General features: G+C 50.6%; 1 protein-coding gene across 3 annotated transcripts; it reads right to left on the bottom strand.

Moving 5' to 3' along the window:
• Positions 1–847: 847 nt before the first annotated feature.
• On the bottom strand, positions 848–21,070 carry Npr1 (natriuretic peptide receptor 1). 3 transcript variants are annotated; one of them, XM_070014082.1, is made up of 22 exons: positions 19,609–21,070; positions 18,787–18,986; positions 17,413–17,526; positions 16,370–16,505; positions 15,846–15,937; positions 14,311–14,446; positions 14,039–14,123; positions 13,187–13,307; positions 11,841–11,915; positions 11,539–11,616; positions 11,007–11,111; positions 10,431–10,502; positions 10,177–10,333; positions 9,287–9,442; positions 8,857–9,025; positions 5,558–5,695; positions 5,341–5,464; positions 5,120–5,188; positions 4,640–4,814; positions 4,336–4,434; positions 1,858–1,949; positions 848–1,717 (listed from the first exon to the last, which is right to left on the bottom strand). In XM_070014082.1, exons 1-22 carry the CDS (start codon positions 20,345–20,347, stop codon positions 1,655–1,657), a joined length of 3,195 nt encoding a protein of 1,064 aa, XP_069870183.1. In that variant the 5' UTR covers positions 20,348–21,070; the 3' UTR covers positions 848–1,654. The 3 variants fall into 3 exon arrangements, with proteins under 3 accessions (XP_069870183.1, XP_069870182.1, XP_069870184.1); XM_070014081.1 differs by having other exon boundaries at positions 5,558–5,704; positions 19,609–21,069; XM_070014083.1 differs by lacking the exon at positions 9,287–9,442 and having other exon boundaries at positions 5,558–5,704; positions 19,609–21,069.
• Positions 21,071–24,426: the final 3,356 nt, after the last annotated feature.

Genomic DNA, 24,426 nt, shown 5'->3' with positions numbered 1-24,426 from the left:
TATGGAGACTTTTGCTATAAAAGTTTGTTATCCTCTGCATTAAATCGCACTCAGCACTCAGCACTCAGCATCCACTCCTAATGTGTGTGAGTTGTCTGTTTGCCATCTCCCCGTCCTATTCCAGGTTCCTCCCCTAGGTATCCTCCGTTGTCCCGACAGAACCCGGTCCGCGGCAAGATCTCAGTCTCCTGAGTAGCTGAGTAGGATTACAGGTATGAACCACCAGTGGTTGGTTTCTTCTTTGTGTGTGTGTGTGTGTGTGTGTGTGTGTATGTTTGTGTGTGGTGTGCGTGTGTGTGTGACAGCACTAAGGCTGGGCCTACTCTCAATTAGCTTTTTCACTCAAGACTGGTACTTTACCACTTGAGCCACAGCTCCATGTCTAGCTTTTTGCTGGTAATTAAAGTTTCATGAACTTTTCTGATCAAGCTGGCTTTGAACCAAAATCCTCAGATCCCAGCCTTCTGAATAGCTAGGATTATATTGTTGAACCACCGGTGCCCAGCTGACATCTGTGTTTTTATCTGGAGCTATGTTAGATCATGATTCTCCTGCCTGTGATCCCCTACCCTTAGCCTGTTCCTGGGATCATAGGTTTGAGCCACTGCACCAGACATTTGCCTTTTTCACTGAGTTCCCATCAGCATCAGACATGCAAAAGCAATGGGAATAAACTCACCCATGCCTTGGGAGGAGCATAATTCAGAGAAATGGTACCAAACTAGTCCTGTTCTCCAGTATCATACAATGTGAAGGCTAGTTTCTTTTGAAAATGTCTTTGATAAAACTAAAAAAAAAAAGTATTAACATGTAAAGGGTTTATTATCCTAATAAATAAGGATCTAAGTTATTTTTTGTTGTTTTAATTTCTAATATGACCAATAGTGATAAATATAACCCATATAAACATGAGCTCTTATTGGCTGTCAATACAATTTCAGTACTACTAGGAAATGCATCAGCTGTCCCATGATCTCTTCAAGGTTGAAGGTGGCTGCAGCCTGTTCAGACCCCACATTCCTAGAGCTTGAGAAATGAGTCTTTTTGAAGTAGAGGCTGTTTTTCCTCTCTCCCTCAAGAAGAGACAGTCACTGGAAGAACGATTTTAATGGTTTCCACTCGCAGGAGGAGCAAGGCATACAGGCAGTAATCCCTTCTTGTTCCCTGGACACTATGTCTACTATTAGCTAGGGGGTGATAGTTTGCCCACTATTAGCTAGGGGGTGATAATTGGCCCTTATGGATTAGACCAAGTTCTGGATTCTCAGACTCCCTAATTCACTTAGAATCTCTTTTCTTCCTGATAAAAGTTATGGTGTAGCAAAGTAGAGGGTTAAGAAATCCATATCTAGTAGTGGTATGTGGTGTGTGTGTGTGTGTGTGCATACATGTGCATGTGCACCACTTTGTGTGACTATTTGCTTCAGTGAGTCCTGTGAGCTTGAGGTTCCTCACACCGATCCACTCTCAGAGGTCACATCTTATATCTCCACTGGGAGACAGCTTAGGTCTGCACACGTAAGCTGTTCAGAATGCTTCTCCAATCCTTGATCTTTCCACAATGGTAGAGCTGCTGTGCACATGAGACGGCCTGGCACCTGCAGTGTCTCTAGCCCAGGTAAGGGAGGTGCAGAAGGACAGCGGAGGAGACAGGTCAGCCTCGGGTGCTACTCCCACGCTCTCCTAGGAGCCAGTATGTTCGAACCTTGCCCTTGCCCTGGAGGGAATAAGAAGAGGAGGCTGGAGTGGGGAGTGACATACTCACGTGCCCAAACCACAGGACAGGCTTAGGATGGGAGCCTTGGGACCCTCTAGAACCCAAGGAGTAGTGAAGGCAGAGGGTTCTTTCTTCTTTACCTTCATTTCCACATCCCCTCGAAGCTCCAATTCAAAACCATCAAACTCTTCCAGGACAGCCTTGGTCTCAGAAGACAAGTGGATCTTCAGGGCTGGGTAGGACAAGGGAGAAAGAAGATAGTGAGTACAAGAGACCAGAGGAGGAAGGTGAAGGCAGAGACATCAGGGATTGAAAGTGGTGTAGATTGTGGCTTTCCTACCTTACTTTAGCCCTGGAAATCTCTTAATTCAGAGAAGTCCCACCCCTTTCATGCTATGTCTGGTCCTGGGGATTGAACTCAAGTGCCAGTGGCTCCTATCTGTAATCCTAGCTACTCAGGAGGCTGAGATCTGAGGATTATGGTTCAAAGCCAAGCTGGGCAAGAAAGTCCATGATACTCTTCATTATTTATTTATTTTGGGGGTCAGAGTCTAGCACTGTCCCTGAGCTCTTCTGCTTAAGGCTAATGCTCTACCACTTTAAGCCACAGTGCCACTTCTGGTTTTCACATGGTTAAGTGAAGATAAGAGTCTCACTGGGCTGGGAATGTGGCTTAGTGATAGAGTGCTTGCTTAGCATGTAAGAAGCCTTGAGTTTGATTCCTCAGTAATATATAAACAGAAAAAGCTGGAAGTGGTACTATGGCTGTGGAAGAGCATTAGCCTTGAGCACAGAGAGGCTCACGGACAGTGCTCAGACACTGAGTTCAAGCCCCAGGACTGGTGGGGGAAAAAAAATTCTCCTCACAGACTTTCCTGCTCAGGCTGGCTTCCAAACATGGATCTTCATACCTCAGCCTCTTGAGTAGCTAGGATTATAGGTATAAGTCAGCAGCACCCAGCTTCATGATACTCTTATCTTAATCACCAAAAAGCCAGAAGTGAGTTGTGGTTCAAGTGGTAGAGTGGTAATTTTTAGCACAAAAGTTCAGGGACAGTGCCCAGGCATCTCCTGAGCCTCAAGCCCAAGACCAGCAAGAAAACAAAACAAAACAAAAACCCTGTTCTTTGGATTTGGATCCCTTTTGGGGGACTGGTGATGTATAGTACAGTAATGTCTTGTGATTCTGGGCAGTATCAGCAGCAAGTGAGCCAAATCTCCCAATCTACAGTGCAGGGAAATAATTGTACTCTGAATGTACTGTGTGTCAGCATATTTTGGATGTTGTATTTGCTTTCTACACATCATGTGTATAACACACTCATCTGTGTTTATACACTCAACACTTTAGTTTGTTTTTTTGTGCCGTACTGGGACTTGAACTCAGAGTCTTGCACTGTTGCTTTGCTTTTTCACTCAAGGCTGGTGCTTACTTGAACCATGCCTTCGCTTCTGGCTTTTACTGGCTTTTTACTGGAGATAAGTTTCTTCGACTTTTCTGCTTGTGATGGCTTCAAACTATGATCCTCATGTTGCAGCCTCCAGAATAGCCAGGATTACAATCATGAGCCACCAACGCTCAGCTTAACACTTTTTTAATTTTAATTTTTGCCAGTCCTGGGGCTTGAACTCAGGGCCTGGGCACTGTCCCTGGGCTTCTTTTGCTCAAGGCTAGCACTCTACCACTTAAGCCACAGCAACACTTCCGGCTTTTTCTGTTTATTTGGTACTGAGGAATCTAATCTAGGGCCTCATGCATACTAGGCAAGCACTCTACCACTGAGCCACATTCCTAGCCAGTTTAGCACATTTTGTTTTTGGTGGGTTGTGGGGCTTGAACTCTGGGCTTAGGCACTGTCCCTGAACTCTTCAGCTTAAAGCGAGCGCTCTACCACTTGAGCCACAGCACTACTTCGGTTTTCTAGTGGTTTATTGGAGATAAGAGTCTCACCGACTTTCCTGCTCAGGCTGGCTTTGAACCAAGATCCTCAGATCTCAGCCTCCTGAGTAGCTAGGATTACAGGCGTGAGCCACTGGCGCCTGGCTCAGTTTAACACTTTTATAGGGCTTGAACTCTGGGCCTGGGCGCTGTCCCTCAGCTCTTCAGCTCAAGGCTAGTGCTCTACCACTTGAGCCACTGCGCGCCACTTCCGGTTTTCTGAGTATTTTATTGGAGATAAAAGTCTCACGGCCTTTCCTGCCCAGGCTGGCTTTGAATTGTGATCCTCAAATCTCATTTTTCTAAGTAGCTAAGATTACTGGTGTGAGCCATTGGCGCCCGGCTAAAATAGGTTTTGTAGTAGTTTTGCCTAGCTGTAGACTAAGATTACTGGTGTGAGCCATTGGTGCCCGGCTAAAATAGGTTTTGTAGTAGTTTTGCCTAGCTGTAGACTAATGAAAATGCCCTGAGCAAGCTTAAAGTAGGTGAGAATAAGCTATGAGGTTAGTGGTATTAAACACATTTCTACTATAATATTTTCTACCTAACAACTGTAATTCCATCTAGAGTAGAGGAGCATCTGTATTAGGAGAAAAACTTGGAAGAAGAGCTAAGAGCGTGCACAGAGTGGCCCTTGGTGAGCCCTCCTTCCTCATTCTTCCTCCGAGGGGCACTGTACCTTCTCCATTAGACTCCATTCTTGAAGCTGTGTTGACTGTGTCCCCAAAGAGGCAGTAACGGGGCATCTTCAACCCTACCACACCAGCACATACCGGGCCTGGGAGGGGCAAGGAAGGAACAGAACTGGTCAGTTGTATTGTTCTAAGGGAGAAAAGACGATCAAGGTAGGAGGTAAGATAGGAGGTCCCAGTTTTGTGTGAGTGTGTGAGTGTGAGCATGTGTTATAAGGGGATGAAGTGAATGACTGGGCCCAGGGGTAACTTCCCAGCCCCTTTCCTTCCCCAAGTCCCTGGCAGCCTCACCTGTGTGGATGCCAATCCGCAAGCGCAGCTGCTCCTGGGGCCTGTGACGGATGCGGAAGGAGCGCACGGCATCCAGCAGGGCCAGCGCCATGCGAGCCACCTCGCGAGCATGCAGACGCCCATTACGTACTGGGAGCCCAGACACCACCATGTAGGCATCGCCGATGGTCTCCACCTGTGTGTGTGTGTGTGCGTGTATGTGTGTGTAGAAAAGAACACAGGACAGGAGTTCTGGAATTCTCTTCTCTGGGTCACTGGTCTGCTACCCCATGAGCACTGTCTTTCTGTTGCCCACCCACCTGCAAGGTGCTGTCTGTCCTCTTCCCCCATCTCCAGGGTTTGCTGTTCCTGGGTGCCCCTGTCACTTTCTGCCCATGTCCCTTGGTCTCCTCTCACATTCTGTCGGCCTCTTGGGACTATTTCCCTACCTGGAGTCAGTGTCTAACTGTCTGCCCCTTCCCATCCCTAGCATACCCTCACCTTGTACACATCAAAGTTGTCAATGACAGCATCAAAGCAAGTGTACAAGTCATTGAGCAGTGTCACCACCTGGAAGGTAACAAGAAGCCAAAAGGAATAGGGAGTTAGGGCCTCCACTTGGGCAGGCTGGGCAAAGCAAGTCAGGAGACAGAGCAAGGGATGGAAAATGAATGCCAAACTGACTCACCTGGTCTGCCACCTGTGGCTGAACCCTAGCTTACCTGCATGGGTGTGCTCTCTGCCGACAGGGCTGTGAACCCCACGATGTCGCTGAAGTAGATGGTTACGCTGTCAAAGGCCTCTGCCTGAACTGTCTCCCCACGTTTCAGCTGCTCAGCCACAGAGCTGATGGGACAGGGCAGGCGCAGACCAGAGGGTGAGGTGCTGTGAGAATGAGCTTCGTATGGAGGTGGGGAGAGGGGAAGCAGAGGTACTCACTGAGGCAGAATCTGGTAGAGCAGGGCCTCAGCCTTGCGCTTCTCCTCCAGATAGGCCTGTGTCCGTTCCTCCACCAGCTCCTCCAGGTTGTTGGCATACTGCTCCATGCGGGAGAGCAGGTTATCCAGAATGTTGCTGCTGTTCTCCCTGAGGACCACAGGGTGGAGATGAAGCTGGTGAGGGAGAAGTGGACCTGGAGTGCCCACTTTGCAGACATTGGCTCTACCCAGGCTTAAATGTCAGCCTAACCCCAGCTGTGGATCCCTTGAGAGCATCTGGGCTTGGGATACAGAGGGAGAGCAAAGGAAAAAAGTCATCTCTGATGAAGCTTTAAACATTCATGTCTTGTTCTTTGTGTGTGTGTGTGTGCTAGTCCTGGAGCCCTGACACTGTTCCTCAGCTTTTGTGCTCAAGTCTAATACTGGCACTTGAGCCACAGCTCCACTTCTGGCTTTTTGGTAGTTAACCGAAGAGAGTCTCATAGACTTTCTTGCCTTGGCAGGCTTTGAACTCAATGATCAGATCTCAGCCTAAGGTTACAGGTGTGAGTTACAGTGCCCAGCTTTTTTGTTGTTGTTGTTGGTCATGAGGCTTGAACTCTGAGCCTGGGTACTGTTTCTCAGCTCTTCAGCTCAAGGTTAATGCTCTACCACTTGAGCCACAGTGCCATTTCCAGTTTTCTGAGTGGTTTATTGAAGATAATAGTCTCATGGACTTTTGTGTCCAGGCTGGCTTTGAACCGTGATCCTCAGATCTCAGCCTCCTGAATAGCTAGGATTACAGGTCTGAGCCACCGGCACCCGGCTTTTTTTTTTTTTTTTTTTTAGTATACTCATAATGGACTTGAACTCAGGACCTAGAGTTCTCCCTTAGTTTTTCTCTCAAGGCTTGAGCCACACCACCATTTCTGGCTACTTGCTGATTTATTGGAGATAAAGAGTTTCTCTGAAAACCACACGCCTACAGTCAGCTGATATTTGACCAAGGAGCCAAAGACATACAGTGGAAGAAACACAGCCTCTTCAACTACTGGTGCTGGGAAAACTGGGCGGCCACATGCAGAAAACTAAAAGTGGACCCCAGCCTATCACCATGCACCAACATCAACTCAAAATGGATTAAAGACCTTAACATCAAACCTGAAACTACTGCAGGACAGAGTAGGAGAGACACTTGAACTTATAGGCACAGGAAGGAACTTCCTGAACAGAGTCCCAGGGTCACAACAAATTGGAGAAAGACTTGACAAATGGGACTTCCTTAAAATAAAAAGTTTCTGCACAGCTAAAGCTATAGCAACCAAGCTAGAAAGACAACCAACTAATTGGGAAAAAATATTTGCCAGCAGTATATCAGACAAGGAGTTAATATCCAGTATATACAGGGAACTCAAGAAACTAATCCCTCCCAAACCTAACAAACCAATTACTAAATGGGCAAGGGAACTAAAGAGGGACTTCTCAGATGAAGAAATAAAAATGGCAAAGAAACACATGAGGAAATGTTCACCATCCCTGGTAGTGAAGGAAATGCAAATAAAGACAACCCTGAGATACCACCTTACCCCAGTCAGAATGGCCCACATCCTCAAGTCAGCCAACAACAAATGCTGGAGGGGATGCGGAGAAAGAGGAACCCTATTACACTGCTGGTGGGAATGTACACTTATACAACCACTTTCGAAAGCAGTCTGGAGGGTTCTCAGAAAGCTAAATATTGACCACCCTTATGACCCAGTCATACCACTTCTAGGCATCTATCCTGAGCAACAGGAACCAGTATACAAGGACACATGCACCTCCATGTTCACTGCAGCACTGTTCACAATAGCCAGGATATAGAAACAACTCAGCTGTCCCACCACAGATGAATGGATCCAAAAATTGTGGTATCGATACACAATGGAATGTTATGCAGCCATTAGAAAGAACAAAATAATGGCATATTCAGGGAAATGGATGGAGCTAGAAGAAATCATGTTGAGCGAGGTAAGCCAAGAGCAAAGAGACAAACGGCACATGGTCTCCCTGATAAGTGGATGTTAAATCCAAAATGTAAGATGATACAACAAAATTAACAAGACTTAAGAAACAAAGAAAGTCGGGCGCTGGTGTCTATGCTTTCAATAGATCTGAGGATTGAGGTTCAAAGCCAGTCTGGGCAGGAAAGTCCGTGAGACTCATCTCCAATAAACCACTAGAAAACCAGAAGTGGCGCTGTAGTCTGCTTGCCTTGAGCTGAAGAGTGCAAGGACAGCGCCCAAGCCCAGAGTTCAAGCCCCATGACTGACAAAAAAAAAAAAAAAAAAGGAAAAGAAAAGAAAAGAAACAAAGGACTTCCACTCATCTGGTCGAGTCACTACTAAATAACCCCACGCTGCTGATCACATATATTGTATATATGTGCACACCGGAGGGAAACCAGGAGGACGACACAGAACTAGAGGGAATCAAGGAAAAAACAACAGCGGAATCCATCAGCTGCACTAGACATTGACAAAAATGAACTAAGCAACTCAATGGCAGCGATGGGAGGGAGGGAACAAGTGGGAAAGAGGGAACAGCTGATGCTATGCAAAACAAAAGAAATGTACATATCACCCAGTGTGGAAGAAATAACTATTGCAAAGCTCATAGAATTCATAAATGTTATAGATCATGATAGACAATTTGCCCCATAAAAGTTAGAATGTGTTTGTAACTTTAACTAAGCATCACTATAATACTGTGAAATTTGGGAAATGATGTAACCACTTAATCACAATAAAAAATTTTGAAAAGATCTGAAAAAAAAAAAAGAGTTTCTCTGACTCATCTACCTGGGCTGACTTGTCAACCTGGACCCTCAGATCTGTTTCCTGAGTAACTAGGATTACAGGTGTGCGATTTTTGTTGAATACAAGATAGATTGGCTGAGGACTAAAGAGGCAGATGCGTGTGTCTGAGAGTACTGGCCCCAGTGAGTCCCCTGGAAAGGGAGACTGAAGGACTGGGGCTGGAGCTTTGAGGAGAGAGGTGGGCAAGGCTATGGGAAGGACGTAGGAGGCCAGGAGAATATGGTCTATTTATTCTGCACACCACTTAAAAGTCTGCGGCCAGTGTGGAGGGTGGACAGGAAAGGATGTGGGCTGATGGTGGTAGAGGAAAGGGGTATGAATCCTAGGAGACTTTGGGGACAGCTAAGTCATTTAGCACTTGCAGAGTGTTGGGGCTCCCTCTGAGGCTGCAGGAACAGGCTTAAGTGTGAGGTTTAGGAGGGCTGGTGTGGCTATATGGGGAACCAACACTAATATTAGTGACCTGTTAAACTTGCGCAGCGTCAGGCGGATCTGCTGGAAGGGTGGCCGCTCCTGTGGGTCCTCAGCCCAGCACCTCTGCATCAGATGTCCTATCTCTTCCAGATGGCTCTGCAGTGTCAGGGAAGGCCGGAAGGGGGGCTTCTCACCCCGAGTCACACGCTCGATGATCTCTGTATTGGGAGGAGAGGAACTAAGAGGTAGGGATGAGCCAAGGACTCAGTCAGAGTTGGGACAAGCAGCTAAGGTAGTTTGGGGATACTCAGGACCAGGGCATGGGGGCAGAGGCTGGCAGGAGACTAGTCATCAGGGCAAAGTGTGGTGGCTAGAACCCACTCCACAAGGAATGGTTTGGCGTCTTTCCAGAGGTCCTTCTCCCTGAGGGTAGAACTAACTGAGACTGGTAGGGGTAAGGGGCAATATGGTCCTCTCACCTTTTGGGCTGAGGTCCAGACCTTCTACGTGGAAGACCCCACACCTAAGGGCAATCTCCTGGAGGATGATCCCAAAGCTGTACACATCACCAGCCTGGGAGCCCCGGGCAGGGGGTGAAGCCATTCGCAGGAGCTCTGGGGCTGTCCATAACTTTTCTGTGGGTCAGAGGTCGGGAGTCACGGGGCAAGGGGGCCCCCAAGCTAAAAGATAAGGGACTTTACATTCCAGTGGGAAAAGAAAAACTAACACATGAATATGGGGAAACAATGCAATGATAAAAGTAAAACAGAAGAGTGTGGTAAAGCTGGGAAAGGAGCTTCAGAGGGGGAGCAGGATTAAGTAAAGCTTTGAGCTGGTCCTGGTAGTGCATGCCTGGAATCCCAACTACTCAGGAGGATTGTGGTTGGAGGTCATTTTTTGAGGCCCTATCTGAAAAAATAAACTAAACAAGGACTGGAGGAAGGGGCGGGGGCAGTTTCCAAGTGATAGGGTGCCCCCCTAGCAAGCGTGAGGCCCTAAGTTCAAACTTTAGCACCACCAAGGGGAAAAAAATGCTTTGAACCAGGCTGTGGTTGGGATTGGTCTGGATATACTGCAGATGTTGAGATCTAGAAGACGCCTAAACACAACTTAAATCTGACTGGCCTCTTTTGTGGTTTTATTTAGTTAGCTATTTTTATGGTGCTGGGGATCAAATCCAGGGCCTCACACACATGCTAGGCAAGCACTCTACTACTAAGCTACCATTCCAGCCCACCTCCCCCTTTTTATTGATGAGAATTTGGTCCAGAGGTAGGAGAGGCACACTTAAACCCAACTAAGGCCAGGCCTCAGTGTCTTTACTGGGCTAGGCCAGCAGTAGATGCTAGGGGTCAAGACTTAGGCTCACTGGCAAACAGGATGTGTCCTTGCTCTGGCTCTGGGTCTCTGAAGCTCTCCAGCCCGTAGTCGGTGATCTTAAGCACAAAGCGACCGTCTACCACGCAGTTGGATGACTTGAGGTTCCCATGGGAGCAAATGGCTCCATTGTGGAGAAACAGCATTCCCTGGGAAAGTTGGGGAGGCAAAAGTCATGAGCCTGGTCAAGAGGAGAAGCATACCTTTTCTCCCCTGTCCCCATCTGATAGGCTCTTCTGGGCTTACTTTGACAATGTCATTGGTGAGTGAGTACCGGAACATCCAGTCCAAGGTGATGCTCTCATTCTCCAAGATGTCCTACTGGGGCAGTGAGAGTCAGACCTGTACCCTGCAGACCTCCTGGGAGCAGGGGGAGGGTACCAGGGTCCTATCAACCTAAGCTGGTAGAAAAGACAGGCCTTTGGATTTCCTCTAAGGTCATCATCCTCCCTCGACTCCATTTAGTAGATGGGGGCCAATAAAAGCCAGAAAAACAGGCCTGCCTGGGGTCATATGACTAGTCAAGAGCAAACCCAGGAGAGCTGGGTGTTGGTGGCTTATGCCTGTAATCTAACCACTCAAGAGGCTAAGATCTGAGTTCAAAGCCAACCTGGAAAAGGAAGCTCAGAGAGAAGAGACTTTTATCTCTAATGAACAGAAAAAGGTTAGAAATGGAGCTGTGGGTCGAGTGGTTGAGTGCCAGCCTCGAGAGGGAAAGTCAAGAGTGTGAGGCCTTGAGTTCAAGCCCCAGTCCTGGCACACAAAAAAAGAAAAGAGCAAGGGTTAGAACTCAGGCTTCCTGACCATCCCCCTGGTTCTTACCTGCAGGCTCCCACGGGGACAGTACTCTGTGAGGATGCAGATGTTGGGGGGATCTGTACAGGCACCCACAAATCTAGTCAGGTGTTCATTCTGCACATCCCGCATCTGCAGGGGAGGGACAGCATCAGGGGTGTGGTAAAACCCTCACTCCTCACCAAGTTTCCAGCTGGCTTCAGGGATCCCTCACTCTTCCTCACTCTCGAATCATTTTCTGTAGACACGGCTGAGACCTTCCCGTGATTCCCACCTGTTAGTCAGCCCGTCCTCCCCCAGAATCTGCCTCCTCCTCCCTCTGCAAGCATGTCCTCCACTCCCACAGGGCCATCAAGTGTGATCCCTCAAGAAGCTTTCCTGGCATCCAGTGATCTCTCTTCTTATGACTGATTCTCGTGCTTACCAAGATGCAAGACCCATCCCAGACTACAGTCCCTAGCTTTGCTAGGCCGGGTCCCTGCGTAACAGTTCTGCTGGTCCACCCTCTTGGGTCCCCATGGAACCTTCCCCAGGCCACTGGCTCATTCCCCCATATTACATGCTTCAGTTCAAACAGGACTTTTCGTGTCAGCTCAATACGTTTACGGTTCACGTGTTTCACAGCCACGAGGTTACCCTGGGTAAGGAATAGAGACCGTTGCTGTGCAGGGCATGGCCTGATTCCCTGGGAATGCCACCTGCTCCCGACAACCCACATCTGCCCCCATGACTCCCATCTGTTCTCTGAGAGCCCACCTCAGGACCCTCCCTCAGCCCTCAAAGCATACTCCCCCCCCCCACAATGAACCAGAAAAAGATTGGAAATGAAGCTTGCCTCCCTACCCCCTCCCCCAGACCCACCTTATAGTATGCTGTCTTGGCAAAGACTTGGAACTGGCCCTCTGTGGTTAGCAAGGAACCATAATTGGAGCCTCTCTATAGGGTTGGAGAGTAGAAGTGTGGTCAGCTCAGGGGCAGTCTGTATCTTGGGTACCCTGCCTTAATTTTTGTGTTACCCTTCCTTACATCCCTCATGAGGATTAATTTGTGTATACACACAGACAGACAGACAGACAGATAGACAGACAGACAGACACACACACACATACACACACACACACACACGAGCAACTTGCTTGGCTGGTATTTTACCATTTGAACCGTATCTCCAGCCTGCTGAGTTCTTTTTCTTCCTTCCTCTCTCTTTCTTACTTCTCCTCCCTTCCCCGACCTTCTCCTCCTTTCCTTTCCCGTGTGCCAATACTGGAGTTTGATGGAGTTTGAACTCAGGGACCTGAGAGCAGTCCCTTAGCTTTTCTTTCTTCCTTCCTTCCTTCCTTCCATTCGCTCTTTCCTTTTTTTTTTTGCCAGTCCTGAGGCTTGAACTTAGGGCCTGGGCACTGTCTAGGCAAGCACTCTACCACTGAGCCACACTCCCAGACCAACCTTAGCTTTTTATTTGAACCATAGCTCTACGACTACCTTTTTGGTGGTTAATTAGAGATAAGAGTCTCAAGGACTTTCTTGCCTGGGCTGGCTTTGAACCTTGGTCCTCAGATCTCAGCCTCCTGAGTTGTTAGGATTACAGGAGTGAGGGCTGGGAACGTGGCTTAAGTGCTAGAGTACTTGCCTAACAGGCATGAAGCCCTGGGTTTGATTCCTCAGTATCACGTAAACAGAAAGGGCCAGAAGTGGCGCTATGGCTCAAGTTGTAGAGTGCTAGCCTTGAGCAAAAGAAGTCCGGGGACAGTGCCTAGGCCCTGAGTTCAAGCCCCAGGACTGGCCAAAAAAAAAAAAAAAAAAGATTACAGAAATGAGCCACTGACACTAGGCTATTGCTAGTTATTTTGTAGATAAAATCTCTTGGATTTTTCAGCCCAGTCTGGCTCTGAACTTTGATCCTCTGAATCTCAGCTTCCTGAGTTACTAGGATTACAGGCTTACACTACCAGCACCTGGCCAACTTGTTTATATTTGTGTGTTCACACGCTATCTCTTTTTACCTTCGTGGCTCTTTTGCTGTAATCTTGTCTTAAGACTGTCTCTGAGACAGAAGGTGACTTACTCAAGGTCACACAGCAAGGAAGGCATAGCTTAGTGTAAAACCTTGTTTTTTTACTTTACCCATCAGGCATTGCTTTCAGTACCCAGCTTCCCCACAGTCACCAGCATTCCTCGAACCCAGCCCCCAATGCCAGTGTTCTCACCCCACTCAGGGTCAGCCGGCTGCCCGCGCTCCGGAGATGCCTCTCAAGGCTGCTGGGCTGCAGGTCCTCCCAGCGTACGCGCCACAGCTCTGAAGCCAGCTCCTTCTCCAGCTGCATCTTCCTGGGGCATGATGCCTGCACCTGAGCCCCTGACCTGGTAGGGGTGCTCAGCAGCCCTTCCTCAGAGCCCTACGAGGTCTCCATGTGCTAAGACATTGGTGGGAGAATTCTCTGTCCTGGGTCAGGAGGTATGGGTAAAATTCTGCCTCCCTGGGGATGCCGGGGTACTCAATCTCAATGTCCTCCTTTAGCAACTGGGGGAGCCTTCATATTTGCTTCAACTTTAATCGTGTGTATGATTAAAGCCTAACACACAATACTCGCTTAATCACCATTGATTTTCTTCCTCCTCTTTCCTGCCCAATTAACTTCCCCTGGGCTTTCATTTCCGCCTCCACTGGAAGGCAGGAACAGGGCTCATTCATCCCTCACCTCCCTTGTCTCCACCCCAGGTTGGGCACCTGGTACCCAGCATAGCCCAGCATCTTAGCTCAACGAACATGGGCCCAATTCCTAGAGGATTGGAATCACTGCCTTTTCCATCAGGCCTCAGGACAGCAAGGAAAACCAGAATCCACTCTGCTGTGATGACAAGCCCCAACTTCTCCGCTCCTTCTTACATCCAGACCCTCCCAAACCATGCCTATCCTTCCCCTCTTCTGCTGTCTTCAGTCCCACCTTCCTCCTGACCTTCTGCTGTTCTCCATTCACCTCTTCCTCATTCCCTCTGGGTTCCTCCCATCTCCCCAGCCTCAGCCAGCATCCCCCCCACCCCACCCCGCCACAGCTCACCTGTAGATGAAGAAGGAGACTATCAGGATGCTGAGCAGGGAGAGGCTGCCCACCAAAGCCAGCACCTCCAGGGTGGAAAAGTGGTCTGCGTGAGAGTCCAAGAGAGATTTGGGTTAGACAGCAGGAGGAAGAACCTTCAACTAGTCCATCAGTGAACTGAGATGACAGATGAAAGGAAGAAAATGGAAGAGGATGCCCTGGCCCCAGAAAAGCCTCAGGTGGGGAGGAGACAACATCTCCAGAATGGAGGCTGGAGAACTAAGGCCAGTCACCTTGGTTGCAGGCTGGGTCCTCATTGTCGAAGCCACATTTAGGGATGTCAGGGGGAGGGTATCCCAGGGGCCAGTAGAGTTGGCGCCCTGACACAGCCACCAGCTCTTGGGAAGTGCCATTGTAGTTCAGTACAACCTATGGAAAAGCAGCAGTGGTGGGTGGCAAGCACCTGACATGTGGCCTCCAGTAGTGGAATCCTGTCTCCCACCTGTTTTCAGGGCCTGCATCTGGGCTGCCAAACTCTTCACGGAACCCCTGCTGCTGTGACTCTGTACAGAGACCTCAGACCCATGTTCTTTTTTTTTTTTTTTTTTTTTTTGGTCGGTCGTGGGGGGTTGAACTTGGCTTGGGCGCTGTCCCTCAGCTCTTCAGCTCAAGGTGAGCACTGGAGCCAAGCGCCACTTCCAGTTTTCTGAGTGGTTTATTGGAGATAAGAGTCTCATGGAGTCAGGCACCGGTGGCTCCTTGTAATCCTAGCTACTCAGGAGGCTGAGATCTGAGGATTGCGGTTCAAAGCCAGCCTGTGCAGGAAAGCCCGTGAAACTCTTATCTCCAATAAACCACCAGAAAACCAGAAGGGGCATTGTAGCTCAAGTGGTAGAGCACTAGCCTTGAGCTGAAGAGCTGAGGGACAGAGCTCAGGCCCAGAGTTCAGGCCCCATGACCAACACAAAAAGAATCTCATGGACTTTCGTGACCGAGCTGGCTTTGACATGAACTTTCGTGCCTGAGCTGGCTTTGAACTTCGATCCTCAGATCTCAGCCTCGTGAGTAGCTAGGATTACTGGTGTGAGCCACTGGTGCCTGGCATAGAGCCATATTTTTGCCAAGCAAGAGCACACCATGCCCTAACTAAGTTCAAGCCCCAGTGTCAGCCACAAAAACAGAGGAGCCAGGTGCCAGTAGCTCAAGCCTGTAATCCTAGCTTCTCAGGGGGCTGAGATCTGAAGATGGAGGTTCAAAGTCAGTCCAGGCAGAAAAATCCATGAGACTCTTTTCTCCAAATAATCACGAAAAACCCAAAAAACAACAACAACAAAAAAGAACTTTATAGGGAAACCTCCACACAGAGCCTTACTCTTACATTCACAGGGTTTATGATTTTGCTCGAAGCACAGAAACAACCTTTTATCCTCCTTCCCAAATTTCCATGTCCCCTTCTCCCAAAAGCCTTCCCTGGATGAGCTGATCCTTGTGCTTTTGGCCTGGGCCAATCCCTGTCCACTGTACTTCCAGAGCTGTTCATATGCATGTTTCTTGGCCCAGAGTCCCTGTCTCTGCAGGGTAGGAGTCCCACCCACCTTATGAGTGCCCTAAGAGAAGACTGTGCTCACTCCTCCAGCACAGTTCCCTGAGGACAATGCCTGAGTCCCTGTCATTCTGATTGTTCCCCCAGACTGGAGCTGGTCTGTCTTATCCAGGGCTCTGGTAGGTGTCTGGACCTGTGACCACAGAATAGACCGGTGCCCTGGTAGGGATATAGAAGGAATGTAGGAGGACGAGATGGCACTGTTTTCTGGGTGAACAAACTTACTCTGAAGGCACCAGTATCAGGATCCATATCCCAGAGGGAGAAGTCTGTCTCCCGGTCTCCACGGCTGTCGATCTTGAGGTATCCCATCACACCTGTGGACATGGGGGAAGATGGCTGTCCTAAGAGAATGGAAAGTTAGAGAGATCCCACTCCATCTCTCATTCTCTGCTCTTTAATGGGCATTCATGCGTGTGTGCACACACACAGAGTAACAACAAAAGAGAATGTTGTGGGCTGGAAATGTGGCTTAGTGGTAGAGTGCTTGCCTAGCATGCAGGAAGCCTTGGGTTCAATTCCTCAGCACCACGTACACAGAAAAGGCTAGAAGTGGTGCTGTGGCTCAAGTGGTAGAGCGCTATCCTTGAGCACAGGGAGGCTCAGGGACAGTGCCTCGGCCCACTGGTTGGGGACAGCTGTCAACCTATGTTCAGTAGCTTTAGGCTTCTTGTAGCCTCCTGCTGGGGCATCTGGGTCTCCTCTCCACCCCCGAAGGTAGCCCCTTCCAGCCACCTCCAGGCCCTGACCTTGGAAACTTCGGTTCCACATCCGCTGAGTGATGTCCTCCCCGTCAGTGACAGTTCCCCCTTGTGCCAGAGTCTCTGTCACTGCCTGGATATAGAGCAGAAGCCCATCATGGAAGGATGCTGGGATGATGTTCTCCTGTGGGGCAAACAGAGTTTAGTCAGGATAGCATAGATGAAGGGCACAGAGTACGGTGCTAAGGCAGTGCCTGGGGATGGGAGCAGGATGCACTGGCAGCTTGGAAGGAGGTACAGAAGACAACAACCGTATCACAGAGAGCTGTGACTACTTTACAAATGCCATCACACCGAGTGCTGGTGGCTCACACGTGTACTCCTAGCTACTCAGGAGGCTGAGATCTGAGGATCACGGTTCGAAGCCACCTTGGGCAGGGAAGTCTGTGAGACTCTTACCTCCAATTAATCACTAGAAAACCAGAAGTGGCCCTGTGGCTCAAAGTGGTAGAATGCTAGCCTTGAGTAAAAGAGCTCAGGGACAGCTCCCAGGCCCAGAGTTCAAGCTCTATGACAGAGAGAAAGGGGGGGGGGAGAAGAAGAAGAAGAAGAAGAAGAAGAAGAAGAAGAAGAAGAAGAAGAAGAAGAAGAAGAAGAAGAAGAAGAAGAAGAAGAAGAGGAAGAGGAAGAGGAGGAGGAGGAGGAGGAGGAGGAGGAGGAGGAGGAAGAGGAGGAGGAGGAGGAGGAGGAAGAAGAGGAGGAGGAGGAAGAAGAGGAAGGAATGGAGGGAGGGAAGAAGGGAGGGAGGGAGGGAAGGAGGGAAGAATGGAGGGAGGGAGAGAGAAAAAGATGTCATCACTGACCACTGCTCTCTGAATCTCACTAGGCAGGTGGGGGAAGACACGTCATCCTTCTGGTTTTGATGAAGACTCTGCCCCTCCAACAAAGATGAGATTCAGAAACAACAGGAAAGGAGAGAAAAGGGAGGCCAGGGACTCCTGGGAAGGTTGAGAACCAGGATGGAGACTTCCAGAGCACCACGAAGTAGGAGCCAGAGATCCACACTGAAGGGCCCCAGTACCCACTCCTACCAGACCATCCTCCAGGGTGAAGTTGAATTGTTCCTGAGCCAAGCGTTTTAGCTGCATCAGAAATTCCAAGTACTCAGGATTATCTGGGTCTTTATAAGCGATGATTTTGGCAGCCTAAGGAAGAGGTAAATGGAGAAGAGAGAGCTAGGAGCTGACTCCATCCTCCAATACCCCTGGGGCCCCAGTTGTCTGTGATCCAGCACGTAGACCTGCCTCTATGCTTAGGTCAAGGTCAAGCTGGACTCTGTCCTGCATGAGGTGATGCTTGCCCTTAAGCAAGTTATTCAAGTCCCTCCCATTTCAAAGTTGTTTTCTTATTTAGTTTTCTGGCTCTGTCCTCCCACATATTTCATTGCCTAACTCTCTATGAATATCAAAAACCTCTTTTCAGGGTGGGGAAGGTGGCTCAGTGATAGAGCGCTTGCCTTGCATGCATGAGACCTTGGGTTTGATTCCTCAGCACCACATAAGCAGAAAAATAAAAGCTGGAAGTGGTGCTGTGGCTCAAGTGGTAGAGCGCTAGCCTTGAGCTGAAGAGCTGAGGGACAGCGCCCAGGCCCAGAGTTCAGGCCCCATGACCGACTGAAACACAACAACAACAACAACAACAACAACAAACCGCTCTTTTCTAGCTGGACACAGTGGGGCACATCTGTAATCTTAGCACTCAGGAAGCTGACTGGGTTCTTTTACCAAGCTGGGTGTGGATGGCTCGTGCCTGTAGTCCTAAGTACTCAGGAGACTGAGATTTGAGGATCATGGTTGAAAGCCAGTCTGGGCAGGAAAGTTCATTGATACTTTGTTTTTTCCCTTTTGTCAGTCAGTGGAGCTTGAATTCAGGGCCTGGGCACTGTCCCTGAGCTTTTTCACTCAAGTCTAGTACTCTACCACTTTGAGCCACAGTGCCACTTCTGGTTTACTCTAGTGGTTATTTGGAGATAAGAGTCTCATGGACTTTCCCATTCGGGTTGGCTTTGAACTGCAATCCTCAGATCTTAGCCTCCTCCTGAGTACCTAAGATTACAGATGTGAGCCACCAGCTCCTGGCTCATTGAGACTCTTATTTCCAATTAACCACCCAAAAATTGGAAGTGGAGCTGTGGCTCAAGTGGTAGAGTATCAGCCTTAAGGGGAAAAAGCTGAGAGAGATAGCACTTAGGGTCTGAGTTCAAGCCCTAGTACTAGCACAAGAAGAAAAAAAAAAGTTCTATCAGGCTTGGGTATCCTGTCTAAAACAACAAGAAACCAACCAAACGAACAAACAAACTCCCTGTTTTCTGAAATCCTTTTAGATTATGTTGGAGCCCAGTGTTCCAGATTTTGTGCCCCTAGCTCAGAGACTCACAGCTTCGGTTTCAAAAGGCAAGTTCTCACCTGGAAGGCCTGGCGGGCACTGGCATCCTGCCCGTCTCCTCTCTCCCAGGGCCTGCGTGGAGCAGCACCCTGTGTCCCTTGCAGGCTTTGCCCAAAGATATCAAGGTGGAAGAAAACATAGTCCTCCCCAGTGAGGCCAATGTCCAGGGCCAGCAGCATCAGGGTCCTGAAGGTGTCTGGGGGGCTGCAGATGTAGATGACTGGAGGGGAAGAGAGTCAGAGAGGGAGAGGGGCAGCTTGCTGGGTGGGGGGGAGGGGAGGAGACATTCTCAGCTGGTGGCAGTTAAATGGCAACTCCAGGCCCAGTCATAGGCAAGGCCAGGAGAAAGATGAAGAAAAGTAGGAGGAGGTGTGGAGGGTGGAAGGAAAAGGAGCAGAGCCGAGGGGAGAAGGGAAGAGAGGACGGATTGAAAGGCCTAGGGACAGAAGGGTGGGCTGGAGAACGAATGCGGAGAAGGTGCGGGTGAGCCAGGCAGGGAGAGGCTGGAGGAGGGGAGAAGGCCGCAACACGCAGGGAAGAGAAAGCAGCCGAGAAAAAAAAGGCGGATGGAACATGCTAAGAGTGCTAAATCCAGGCTCTCTCTCCCTTCTATTTAACTCGGCAGGGTGCGTGGGGGCAGGGGGAGGGGAGGCCGGGATGGGACAGAGGGTAGGAACATACATGGGGGCGTTGGTGGGGGAGACGGAGAGAAGGAACTGCAGAGTCGGATAGGAAGTTACTGGACAGACTGGGGCAGGAATGAAAATCAGACCGGCCTAGAGAAGGGAGGGGAACGCTGGTGCCTAGGCCAGATGAAAGAGAAGGGCCTAGCGGCCTCTCACCTCGGCCCTTGCGCCGCACGGTGCGCAGCAGCAGGGTGTAGTGGTCGCGGTCGCCCTCGGCGAACCCCAGATGGTCGATGGTGATGTTGAGGCGGTCCTGGACGCGCATGTACAGCCCCTCCACCACGAAGAAGCAGTGTTGGTCGTCGCCGGGCCGGTAGGCGTAGAGCACCAGCGCCTGGCGCTCCCAGCCCAGCCGTCGGTGCAGCGCCGCCACGAAGTCGCCCAGCTTGGCGTGGCTGGGCCCCGCGCGGGTGGTCAGTGCGAACTCTTCCTTGACCCCGAAGCCCACCGCCGGGGCCCCCGCGGTCAGCAACGGCACCCGCCAGTGCGCCGTGAAGCGGCCCACCGGAGCGGCGGCGTACACGCAGCCGGGGCCCAGGAACACGGCCGGGTGGTGTTCCCACTCGAGATCCACCGCGGCCAGGGGGGCGGCGGTGTCGGAGCAGACGCCCAGCGCGTTCTCGCTGCTCCCCAACACGGTGCGGACCGTCCAGCCCGGCAGCAGATCGGGGCGCGCCTTCACCCGGGCGAGTGCCAGCTGCACGGCCGGTCCCACGCGCGCCCAGGACCACGGGTACGAGGTGTTGGCCAGAGGCAGCACCACGGCTACCGTCAGGGTGTCTGCATGGCTGCCCGGGAGCAGCAGCAGCAGGGGCAGGGGCAGCAGCAGCGGTACCAGGCAGCGCGCGCGGGCGCAGGCAGGGCGCGGGGGGTCCGGCATGGCCTCAGTGGGCATCGCAGCTGGCAAGCGCTGTCACCATGGTCTCCGACGCCGGTGTCGGACTCAGCGGCCCATCCCGGGCTCCGTTGGGGGGGGGGTTCGGGTGCTGGAAGGAGCGGATCGAATCGAGGGTGCTTCCACAGGGCGCGCTTTTCCTCCTGCGACGGTCCGGGTGGAGAAGCGCGAGAGGCTGGGCGCGCGCGGAGGGCGTCGCCCAGCAGGTGGGAGCGAGAAGAAGAGCGCCCCGCGGGAGGCGATCCCCCCCCCCACGATGTGAGCGAGCGACGGAGCGAGCGAGCCAGAGCTAGGAAGCCAAAGAAGCCAGCGCTCGGTGGAGCAGGGCGGGCGCGGCGGGCGCGCGGGACGGCAGGGGAGTTGGTGTCGGTCGACGCGCGTGAGCGCCTGGCCCGGACAGTGTGCCAGAGGGGGCGTCCGGCCGGCCCGAGTCTGTGCCTTGCGGCGGGAGGGGGGGTACGTTGGAGGGGCGACGAGGACCGCAGCCAAGCTCCGAAACCCTCCCTCCCGGCGCCTTCCCCTCCCAGCCTGGGAGCCCGCGGAGCCCGCGGAGCCGATCCTGGCTCTTTTAACTCCTTCCTCGCCGTCCCAAGTCTGTGGGGCTCATCTCTCCGCGTCAGCCCGCGCGCGCTTTCAGTAGCCCGGGCTTCCCGCCGCTCCGCTGCCCGACGGTTTCCTCTCCCGCCCGCAGGGCGCCCTCACCGGGATGGGCGTCTGGAGAAGGGTGGAGTGGGGGAGGGCTGAACCCCGGAGGAGTGTGGAAGCTGCGTGCGGGAGGCCAGGGGAGGGACCGATCGGTCCGGTGGAGCCCCACGGCTCATCCGGTTCCCGCTGGGGAAGAGGGCAGGAGGTGCTAGGTCTTGGCAGGAAAAGGTGCACGGACGCGTGTGTCTGGGGGTTGGGAGGGAGGGGTGATGGATTTCTAGAACAACGCAGGGAAGTTAAGGCGAGCCAGGGTCCTGGGTACCCAGTCCACCCACGATTTCCTTCCCTTTTCCTTTTCGCGGCTTAAGAGGCGGAAAAAGCGGCAGGTGTGCGTGCGTGCGCGTGCGTGTGTGTGTGTGTGTGTGTGTGTGTGTGTGTGTGTGTGTGGTGGGCGGGGGGGGGGGGGGCCCGCAATGAACTCTTTCGTTCTGAAAGATTGTGGGAAGAAGGTGGCCAGAGCGGTGGCTGCCTGGCGGGGTGAGGAAGAGGTGTAAACTCACATAGGTGTGCTCTCTGCAGGAGGGCTGTGAAAGCGGCATCTGTGATGCCAGTGGGAGGTGGTGTTGGAAATGATCTTCCCAGGCGTCGAAGGTCTTTGGAGGGTTTAGGGGCACTTGACCCCCCTGGCCCCTGGTCTACAGCTCTGTGGAACCACACTGCCCTCTAATGGTCAGCAGGAGTTCCTGACGCTGTTGCACCTCCTGGCTCGCGCGCAAAGCTGGCCCCAACCTCCGCAAACTTGTGCGCGCAGGATGGGAAATGAGTGGACTCCGGGAGGAGTCTTGTGACTCATTTCCAGGCCTGCCCTTTCTGCCCTCTGTCCTCTTCCTTCCCCTGCACCTCGTGGCTTTTAGAGGCCTCTGATGTTTTCCATTTGCTTCCAGGCTTTTTTTTTTTTTTTTTTTTAAGGCTAGGCTGATCAAACTTGAGTGAAATTCCACACGATTCTATGAAAGCATCTACTCGTGTGTTAAAAGACTTTGCAGCATCAGTTGCTGCATTTAGCTCATCTCTAGGAAGTAGTCACAGCAGGCCTCCAGCTACTCATCTTACACTCAGGTTGCTAGGCTTCCACATTAGACTTTGCAAAGGGTGCAAAGTAAATTTTGAATTAGTCTGTCAAGAAGTGGTATTCATAATCTCTCATACCTGGGTTACAGTGTCATCGTTCAGCTTAGATTTACCTGCTTCTTATTCTGGAATGGTGGGTAAGTTCTGTCCTGGATAGTAACGATTCACATAGTCTAACGTTTCCTTCCCCAACTTGAGTGTTTGATTTTCCTCTTGCTAACCTAACCCACTTGTGACCTTAAGGTAACTTGAATTGTTTAGCAATCAGCAAGTGGGCTTCTGGGGTTCTTCATGGCTTTTCCAAAGAAACAAAGAAAACAAACAATATTTCCAGATAACCTTCAGTGTGTCAAGTTTCTGCTACATGCCAAGGGCATAAGGATGAATATATGTAGTTTGTGCGTTTGAGGACACATAGCCATAATGCAATCTACATTAAGTACCAGTAGAAAGATATGGGTAAGGTGCTAAGAGGCCCAATATGAGGGCTAACAATTCTGCCTAGATTGGGGCTAGGAAGATCTCCAAGGAGAAATAATTCAAAAAGGATAAAAGGACAAGAAAGTTATTTTGTGGGGGTTTTGTTGTTGTTGTTGTTATTGGTCATAGGGATTGAACTCTGGGCCTGGGCGCTGTCCCTCTGCTCTTCAGCTCAAGGCTAGCACTCTACCACAGTGCCACTTCCGGCTTTTTTGCTTATGTGGTGCTGAGGAATCAAACCCAGGGCCTCATGCATGTAAGGCAAACACTCTACCGCTGAGCCACCTTCCCAGCCCTGAGAAAAGAATATGAAGCATACTTTCTATGTATGGAGTTTAGGAGAACTTTGACTGTTCCGGTTGTTTAGAGCTGGTGGCCTCATGGCTGATTTCACATGGCAGGCACGCTCTGTTTGGCTTTCATTTTTTTCTATATATCTTCTTTTATTTATTTATTTTTTTTGTCGGTCGTGGGGCCTGAACTCTGGGCCTGGGTGCTGTCCCTCAGCTCTTCAGCTCAAGGCTAGCGCTCTACCGTTTGACCCACAGCTATCATGTACTTTTTTAAAAAACAGGAAAGAATAGCATTTTTTTTTTCAGAGAAGGAAAATTAAAATTCAAAGAAGCTGAGAGATATACAAGTCATACAGCTGGCAAATGCCAGACCCAAGGAGTGAGACATCCAGCAAAGACGCCTCACCTCCCACCCAGTATCACGCCTCCTAGGTCATCCATCACTGGCTCTGCGAGACCACCAGGAAGGCAGCACACACAGCGGAGTCGGCAGTTCCTCCAGCCTGGGTTCATAGATGCAGATAGAAACCCAGGGTTTGCTCCTTCATACTTTGTGGCTTTGGACAAGCTACATGATCATTCAAACCTGTTTCCTACTCTGAAAAATGTAATGATATGACAACTTCCTGAATAACTTGAAGATTGAAAGACCAAGCATCTGAGACATAAGACGTGCTCAGCAAATCCTGGGAGTTAGGGACAAAGTGACTGGGGAAGCAGGGAACTAGTCAAGTGCAAAGAGGAGTTACCATGGGTCTAAACACTGGGCTTCAGATCTCTGTTAGATCACACAGACAAGTTATCTTACTAAGCATCAAAGTGAACAGTCTGGCATTTAGCCCCAAGGTCTAGGGAGTCTCCATGACTTGAATCCTTGAGATAGTGTCCTGGAAAATTTTGTGGGTTTTTTTTTTTTCCCCCGTGGTCTTGGGCTTGAACTCTGGGCCTGATCGCTGTTTCTGAGCAACATTAGCTCTCTACCCCTTGAGCCACAGTGCCACTTCCGGTTTGTGTATGTGTATGTGTGTGTGTGGGGGGGGGGATCGTGGTGCTTGGACTACTGGGCCTGGGCACTGTCCCTCAGCTCTTCAGCTCAAGGTGAGCGCTCTACCACTTGAGCCATAGCACCACTTCTGGTTTTCTGGTGATTTATTGGAAATAAGAGTCTCACAGATTTTCTGGGCTGGCTTTGAACCATGATCCTCAGATCTCAGCCTCCTGAGTAGCTGGGATTACAGGTGTGAGCCATTGGCGCCTGGCTCCGTGAGACTCTTATGTCCAATAAACCACCAGAAAACTAGAAGTGGCGCTGTGGCTCAAGTGGTACAGCGCTAGCCTTGAGCTGAAGAGCTGAGGGACAGTGCCCAGGCCCAGAAAGTAATAAGCCAGGTTTCAGTGGCTTGTGTAATCCTAGCTATTCAGAAGACTGAGATCATGATTCCAAGACAGCCCTAGCAGGAAGTCCATGAAATTCTTACCTATAATTAACCACCAAAAAGCTGGAAATGAAGCTGTGGCTCAAATGTTAGA

Source organism: Dipodomys merriami, unplaced genomic scaffold (assembly GCF_024711535.1).
Source record: "Dipodomys merriami isolate MVZ:Mamm:240054 unplaced genomic scaffold, mDipMer1.0.p SCAF_92, whole genome shotgun sequence".
NCBI lineage: Eukaryota > Metazoa > Chordata > Mammalia > Rodentia > Heteromyidae > Dipodomys > Dipodomys merriami.
Note: the sequence above shows the minus strand (reverse complement) of the source record. Positions and strands in the feature narration are given on the sequence as shown.

Coding starts and splice junctions, on each gene's coding strand:
- Npr1 (XM_070014081.1), bottom strand. CDS start 20,347: ATGCCCACTGAGGCCATGCCGGACCCCCCGCGCCCTGCCTGCGCCCGC. Junction 16,506..17,412: donor TCACCCTGGAGGATGGTCTG/GTAGGAGTGGGT, acceptor TTTGCCCCACAG/GAGAACATCATCCCAGCATC. Junction 4,435..4,639: donor GCGGATTGGCATCCACACAG/GTGAGGCTGCCA, acceptor TGCCCCTCCCAG/GCCCGGTATGTGCTGGTGTG.